The following is an 8248-nucleotide window of genomic DNA, read 5'->3' as shown; positions in this document are numbered from 1 at the left end:
CATCTCTTTAAGGATATTCCACAGTTTGCTGTAATCCATACAGTGATAGGCTTTGGCATAGTTAATGAAGCAGAAGTTGCTTTTTTCCCTGAATTCCCTTGCTTTCTCTGTGATCCAACAAATGTAGGCAATTTGATCTCTGGTTCGTCTGCCTTTTCTAAAGCCAGCTTGTATCTGGAAGTTGTCAGTTCACGTACTGCTGAAGTCTAGCTTAGGATTTTGAGCATTACCTTGTGAGGCTGTGAAATGAGTGCAGTTGTATGGTAGTTTGACCACTCCTTGGCTTACCCTTCTTGGGATTGGAATGAAAAGTTACCTTTTACTTCAAACTTATTGATGACCGAATATTTAAGGTGTAAATCTTATACAACATCGGATTACCTATGTTTCCTGCTCAAGTGGCAGCTCTCTGCTCATGCTGGAGATGGGAACAAGGAGTTGTTTCTCAGGTGCCAGGTTAACATTTTCTTTCTCCTGCTGGTTATATTGTTGTACTTTCTTTGTGAAAATCGGTCTTGCTGCACACTTAAGAAGCATGTGTTTTTCTGTATGTATATCATGCTTTGAAAAGCTTACTTAAAAATTAGACAACATTAAAGTCACTTTGTCCACTGGCAATAAAGACAGGACTGTAGAAGCATACACCTTCACACTCCATAGAGGCTGAAAGTGTTCATGTAGCAGAAGACACCTCCTATATTGTAGGGATTCTACACAACATCTTTGACCTGTGGTTAAGATGAGTCAGCAGTAGGGGTGTTTTTGTCAAGAGTCTGGGAGGTGGAAGCTGGTGGTTGTTGCTCATCGTTCTCCTGCAGGCTGTGTCGGATCCCGTATCCAAAGTATATGAGAAATCCTAGTAAGGAAATGAGAAAATGAGAAGGGTAAATAGGCACTCTTCCTGGTTACAAACATCCAATAGGCCTCCTATGGTGGCCAAGAAGTTTAGGGGAGCTCAGTTTGGGATCTGTCCCTCAAGAAGTCTCTTTATGCCAGAAAGCCACTTACCAATCACATTCCAGATGCCAAATATGGCCCAGGTCCCAGAAGTTATCTGCATCATCAAGTAAATGTTCACAAAGATGCTCACCAGTGGGAGGACAGGCAGAGCAGGGACCTGTGGGGCAGAGTCAGTTCATCCCTGAACACACCCCAGATGCCTGAATGAGAGACTCTACCCCAAGTGGGCAAGAAGACCAGCCTTCAGACTGTGTATTCAGTGCCTACTCAGACTGTGTATGTAAAGTACTGAGGGGGATCAGGGAAGAGTCCGTTGGTTTTAGCAGTTCCCCTCACTCCCTGGATGTTTAGACCATGAAGCATGTTCACTCCAGGTGGACAGTTCGGGCACATAAGGTCACTTACCTTAAAATAAAGAGGAATGGGGTTCTGGGGCTGCCTCCAGATGATGACTGTGACCCCAATGATGAGCAGCAGCAGCAGCACAGCCACTGGTGTGTACCCGGAGTCTCCAGAGAACCCCTGACTGGACCACTGGACCAGGATAAGGCTCAAGATTATCATCAGGAGAACTACAGGGGTCAAGGTGGAGGAGAACAGGTTCACCTTCAGAAGCTGAAGATGTCAAGACCTTGGGCCACCCCTCTCCCCAGGCTGCCCACCTCAGCAAGGGCCCTCATATCACGAAGACTCCTCAATTGACAAAATACACACTCCAACACCATACTGTCAATTTCAGAAAATGACCAAAGAGAAATCCCACTGCTCACTGAGTAGTGAGGCACATCCATAGACAATCTGGCCAGATTTCCTAGTGGGGAAGGTGCTGATAGGGAACCACAGACTCTTTAAATGGTTTAAAACTCTTTGAATGTTTGAGTTTCTTGCTTCAGGTACAGAGTCCAACGGATGTTCATCAGGGCCAGGCATCTCAAGTCCCTCCTCTGTATTCTCATTCTTGCTTAATTTCTGGTCTGGCTGGTACCTGAATTTGAGATTTTAAGGCAATATTAACAGCAGCCCCTACTCATCCAACATCACACAGCCTATTCCCCATGTGTCCTGTCTTAAGCAGAGCAGGACTTTTAGAAGATAGCATGAAGGCAGAAGATGCTTACCTCCCAACTAATCTCCAAGACTCCCTACCGAGGTGTAGTGGGGTCTCACCTGAGCACAAGAATAGAAAATGCCACCAGGGAGTAAATGAGCAGGGTCCCAACTGCCACGAGCTCCAGAAGATCTGTGTACTTAAATAGTAACGCCATGACTCCTAGAATGAGTGCACAAACAAGGTGGGAAGGGAGTGAGAAACAGCTGGAAAAATGTAAGTTAAAGGTGGGTTTCAATTTTGTTTGTAACCTGCAAGATTTCCAGCAGACATGATGGCCACAATATGGGTGCCTGTGTGGACATGAATCCGCGTAAGTACCCGGAAAAGGAGCCCGTCCTCTGCCATCGTGTAGATCAAAGTAGGCATGTTGAACATGGCACTATGGAGTCTGGAAGAGAAGATGGAAACATGTAAGGACGTGGAGAAGCAGACAGACTGAGACTTCTGCTCTCTTGTCGGCTTAGCGTAAGGTGTCTCCCTGTCTTCACTACCAATCCTAAGGGTTGGGAGATCTGAGTATCTGACAGTAGACAGGGAGAAAACCATGGCACTGACCTGGATATAAGATCACACAGTGTGCCAATAGTCACGAAGTATCTGGCGGGGAGCCACCAACTGTGAAGAACACTTTGTGGCAAAAGGTCGTGAGGCTGAATCAGGTAGTAGGGCACCATGAGGGTGAGTGCCGCTGAGACACTGGAGTAGGCCAAAAAGCAGATGAAGATTGTGATCATGATGCTCCAGGGGATGGAACGATGAGGATTTATAGCTTCTAACCCTGCCGAAAGGGAAGAAGTGTTGGGTCAGGAAAACACACTCAGGTGAAATCACAAAATCCCCTTTCTTTTTGTACTCCACAAACAGGTTTCCCCTAAGCCAGGGGCAGCCAGTCTGTTCCCAAACCCCAGATGGGACCCACAGTGACCATGTTACCTTTAGTGGCAAAGCCGTCAACACCGAAAAAAATAGTAGAAACATGTAGCTGTTCCCTGGAGAATCCCTTCAAAGCCGAAAGGTGCAAACCCTCCAGAACCCAGAGGGCCCAAGCTATGGTGAGAGAAGGAGAGAGAAAGAACGTGGATGAGGTGAGTTCAGCCATCTCTACTGAGCTTCTCCCTTCATACCTCAAGTCCTGGGCTCCAGGACTTGCTTCATCTGGATCCATCAGCCCAGATATCTTTAGTCCACACCATACCAGCTCTGCATGCCCGTCAACCATATATTATGGACAATATTACCCTCCTAAGCCATATATGTCTCTGGATCCAGATGTGTTCAGTTTGTAGTCCTGTTCTGTGAGCTTCCAGTTATGCAGATCTCCCTTAACGAAGCCAGTGATGATAATGAAAATGAGAACCAAAAGGTTGATAACTTTGGATATTTTGGTAACCAGGATTGACTCACGAGCTCCCAGAGCCACTATTCCTGTGGGAAAGATGTAATATGAAACACTCAAACTATTGATACATTTATAGATACACTGGTCATGAAAACACCCTTTTTCAACAACACAAGAGATGACTCCTCATTTGGACATAATCAGAAGTTCAATACTGAAATCAGATTTATTATATTGTTTGTAGCTGAAGATGGAGAGGCTCTATATAGTCAGCAAAAGAAAGACCTGGAGCTGACTGTGGCTCAGATCATCAGCTCCTTAATGCAAAATTCAGGCTTGAATTGAAGAAACTAGGGAAAACTACTAGACCATTCAGGTATGACCTAAATAAAATCCATTATAATTCAACAGTGGAGGTGACAAATAGATTCAAGGGACTAGATCCAGTAGGCAGACTGCCTGAAGAACTAGGGCCAGAGATTCCTAACACTGTACAGGAGGCAATGACCAAAACCATCCCCAAGGAAAAGAAATGCAGAAAGGCAAAATGGGTGTCTGAGGAGGCTTTACAAATAGGTGAGGGAAGATGAGGAGTGAAAGACAAAGGAGAAAGGGAAAGATATAACCAACTGGATGCAGAATTCCAGAGAATAGCAGGGAGAGACAAGAAAGCCATCTTAAGTGAACAATGAAAAGAAATAGAGGAAAACAGCAGAGTGGGAAAGACTAGAGATCTCTTCAAGAAAACCGGGGATATTAAGGGAACATTTCATGAAAGGATGGGCATGATAAAGGACAGAAATGATAAGAAACTAACAGAAGCAGAAGAGATTAAAAGAGGTGGCACGAATACCCAGAACTATACAAAAAAGGTCTCAATGGCCTGGATAACCAAGATGGTGTGGTCATTTTCCTAGAACCAGACATCCTGGAGTGTGAAGTTAAGTGGGTCTTAGGAAGCAATGGGCTTCCCTTGTGGCTCAGACGGTAAAGCGTCTGCCTACAATGTGGGAGACCAGGGTTCAATCCCTGGGTCGGGAAGTTCCCCTGGAGAAGGCAGTGGCACCCCATTCCAGTATTCTTGCCTGGAAAATCCCATGGACGGAGGAGCCTGGTAGGCTACAGTCCATGGGGTCGCAAAGAGTTGGACACGACTGAGTGACTTCACTAGGAAGCAATACTACAACAAAGCTAGTGGAGATGATGGAATTCCAGCTGAGTGATTTCAAATCCTAAAAGATGATGCTGTGAAAGTGCTGTATTCAATACGTGAGCAAACTTGGGAAATTCAACAGTAGCTTCAGGACTTCTAGATCTGTTTTCATTCCAATCCAAAGAAGGGCAATGCCAAAGAATGTTCAAGCTGCTGTACAATTGCACTCATTTCACACGTTAGCAAGGTTATGCTCAAAATCCTTCAAGCTATGCTTCAGCAATATGGGAACCAAGAACTTTCAGATGTACAACAGAGTTAAGAAAATGCAAAGGGCCAGAGATCAAATTGCCAAAATTCATTGAATCACAGAGAAAGCAGGGGGAAATACCAGTAAATCATATACTTCTGCTTCATTTGACTATACTAAAGCCTTTGACTGTATGGATCACAATAAACTGTGAAAAATTCTTAAAAAGATAAGAATACCAGATCACTTTACCTGTCTCCTGAGAAATCTATGCAGGTCAAGAAGCAACAGTCAGATCCAGACATAGAATAATGGACTGGTTCCAAATTGGAAGAAGAGTACATCAAGGCTGTATATTGTCACCCTGCTTATTTAATTTACATGCAGAGTACATCATGCAAAATGCCAAGCTGGATGAAGCACAAGCTGGAATCAAGATTGCCAGGAGAAATAGCAAAAATCTCAGATATGCAGATGATACCACCCTAATGGCAGAAAATGAACAGAAACTAAAGAGCCTCTTGCTGAAAATGAAAGAGGAGAGTGAAAAAGCTGGCTTAAAACTCAATATTCAAAAAGTTAAGACCATAGCATCTGGTCCCATCACTTCCTGGCAAATAGAAGAGGGAAAAGTGGAAGCAGTGACAGATTTTCTTTTTTGGGGCTCCAAAATCACTGCAGATGGTGACTGCAGCCATTAAATCAAAAGATACTTGCTTCTTGGAAGGAAAGCTATGGCAAACCTAGACAGCATATTAAAGAGTAGAGACATCACTTTGCCTACAAAGGTCTGTATAGTCAAAGCTATGGTTTTTTCAATAGTCATGTACTGATGTGAGAATTGGACCATAAGAAAGCTGAGCACCAAAGAACTGATGCTTTAAACTTATGCTAGAGATGACTATTGAGAGTCCCTTGGACAGCAAGGGGAACAAACCAATCAATCCTAAAGGAAATCAACCTTGAATATTCATTGGAAGGACTGATGCTGAAGCTCCAATACTTTGGCCACCTGATGAGCAGAACTGACTCATTGGAAAAGATTCTGATGTTGGGTAAGATTGAGGGCAGGAGGAGAAGAGGGTGACAGAGAATGAAAGGGTTGGATATCATCAATGATCAATGAACATAAATTTGAGCAAACTCCAGAAGATAGTGGAGGATAGAGGAGCTTGGCATACATAATCCATGGGGTTGCAAAGAGTTGGCTATGACTTAGTGACTGAACAACAACAGGAAGCAGAGAAATAGTTGCTCAGGGCTGACGGTGGTGGTGGACAAATAGACACACAACTGCTCAGTGGGTACAGAGGTGTTGAACATGTTTGGAACTAGATGGAGGTGATGGTTGCCCAACATTACAAATGTGCTTAATGCTACTGAATTGTACACTTTAAGATGGTTAATTATTGTGGCAATCTTCTCAGAATACATGTCTAACAAAGCAAGATGTACACCTTAATCTTATACAATGTTGTGTGTCAGTTATATTAGACTGAAGCTGGGAAAAATTACAAAGTGGTTAATTTTATGCTATGTGAACTTCCTCTCAATTAAAAAAAAAATCTTTGGCCTCAGTACAAACGAAGACTTGTTGGTCTAAGTAAATGATTCTCAGCTTGGGGTAATTTTATTCCCCAAGGGACATTGGCACTGTCTGGAGACACCCTGATTGCCACAGTTGTGGGTGGGTGGATGTCACTGGTATCTAGTGAGCAAAGGCAAAGGATGACACTCAACACTCAATAATGATTAAAAAAGAAACTAAAATTCACAAAACAGCATCCCCCCCCACCAAACCAAAGAATGATAAGCCCAAATTGTCAGTAGTGCCAAGGGTGGAAAACAATGGTCTGTGTCTTAGCTTCTATTTCAAGACCATTCTTTCTATTTCTAATCCCCCACCATTCTAACATGTGAAGCCTTTCCTACACCAGCTCCCTCTCCACACCCTGCTCTTCCCATCCTGTTGTTGAGCCCTGTCTCACCTGTCATCAGCAGTACCAGGCCCAGGGCAAAAAAGTCTGCATATGTGGCCAGGGAGTAAGGCAGGTGCAGAGAGAAAGTTTCCTGTAATGCCTGAGAGATGTGATTCCCAATCAGGTTGTCAAGGATATAACTCGAGGCCCTGGCTGAGATGGCGGTGGCTGCAGAGGCAGAAGAAGGAGCATTCATTGAAAAGCAAAAATTAATGTGCCATAGTATCTAAAAACACAGACAAAATACCTGTATATACAAAAAGCCTAAATATATACAAATTCCTGTATATAAAAATACCTGCTACAAAATACAAAATATCAAAGAGTTTCTTTTCATGAGTTGGGGAGAGTAGAACCAAATGATTCACCAAAATGTCAGGTGTTTTAATATGTTAGGTGCAGATCAATGTTATACAAGAAAAGAAAACACATAAGTGGGACTGGAGGGCTGGGATAAGGCATGGAATTTAAAATCAAGTGGTAAAGGAAAATCCCAGGAAGGCAACAACTGAGCAAAGATTTCACTATGGTGAGGGGATGAGCCTGTGGGACAAGCCTCCCTCTCAACCATTTCCTACGGTTCCCTTTCCTTCTGGGTTCATGGTCCATCATTTAAGGTCACAGGATAGAATCGACTTGAATGCAGTTGTAGGGTCTTCCTGACACTATTATCAACCTTCCTGCACAAGGTCAAGAATAAAGTGCTCATGAATAACTGAGAACCCAATCCTCCAACATCCCAATCTTGAGCCCCACAAGATTGCTGGCCCATCGTCTCACCTGTGACTAAGGGAAGTATGGAGTTCCAGCCAGCGATGAAGGCATAGAGTTGACCCATCATGACATAGCTGTAGAGGTATGCAGAACCGGAGCGTGGTACCCAGGCCCCAAATTCAGCATAGCAGAGCCCAGATAACACAGAATACAGGGCAGCCACCAAGAGCGAGATGATGATCGCTGGTCCAGCTACGTACTTGGCCAGTCCCCCAGTCACAATGTACATGACAGCCATCAGCATCCCACCCACACCCCAGATCACCAGGTTTAGGGTGTTCAGATGAGCCACGGGTCTCTCAGACTCATCTATGGGTTCCAGTGGCAGCTTGCGGATGAGCTTCTGACCAAACTGGCGAACAAACTGACGTACCATACTAGACATAGTTAAAGAGGCTACAGTCTGCTGAGGAAAGAAGACATAAAGCCGTTAAGAATGCCCATCCGCCCTTGGCACTGGGGTCCAGTTCTATGGAGTAAGGAAGTGATGGAGCAGGTGGTAAAGGACACACTGGGAAAGCTCTCCATCTCTGAGATTTGGTTTCTACAATCATAGAGAAGACTTCTAATTTGTCTCAAAGTTACTGGAAAGTTTGCTTGAGAAGAAGTGAGACGGAGTGGATTATGTCTCCCCAAGCGTGCCCCTTTGATGGGTAAATTGTTTTGAGCTAAAGTTAATTAA

General features: G+C 44.1%; 1 protein-coding gene across 1 annotated transcript; it reads right to left on the bottom strand.

Annotated features, from left to right (window-relative positions):
- Nucleotides 1–734: 734 nt before the first annotated feature.
- On the bottom strand, nucleotides 735–7942 carry LOC129630733 (cationic amino acid transporter 3-like). The gene is given in 12 exon segments (XM_055551229.1): nucleotides 735–856; nucleotides 1009–1117; nucleotides 1366–1532; nucleotides 1731–1945; nucleotides 2128–2230; nucleotides 2320–2459; nucleotides 2627–2849; nucleotides 3005–3038; nucleotides 3040–3118; nucleotides 3310–3496; nucleotides 6802–6960; nucleotides 7573–7942. Coding segments are annotated over 12 exon segments (1908 nt in total).
- Nucleotides 7943–8248: the final 306 nt, after the last annotated feature.

The sequence above is a fragment of the Bubalus kerabau genome, chromosome 17 (genome assembly GCF_029407905.1).
Source record: "Bubalus kerabau isolate K-KA32 ecotype Philippines breed swamp buffalo chromosome 17, PCC_UOA_SB_1v2, whole genome shotgun sequence".
NCBI classification, from domain to species: Eukaryota; Metazoa; Chordata; class Mammalia; order Artiodactyla; family Bovidae; genus Bubalus; species Bubalus kerabau.
This window is presented reverse-complemented; position numbering and strand designations above follow the sequence as displayed.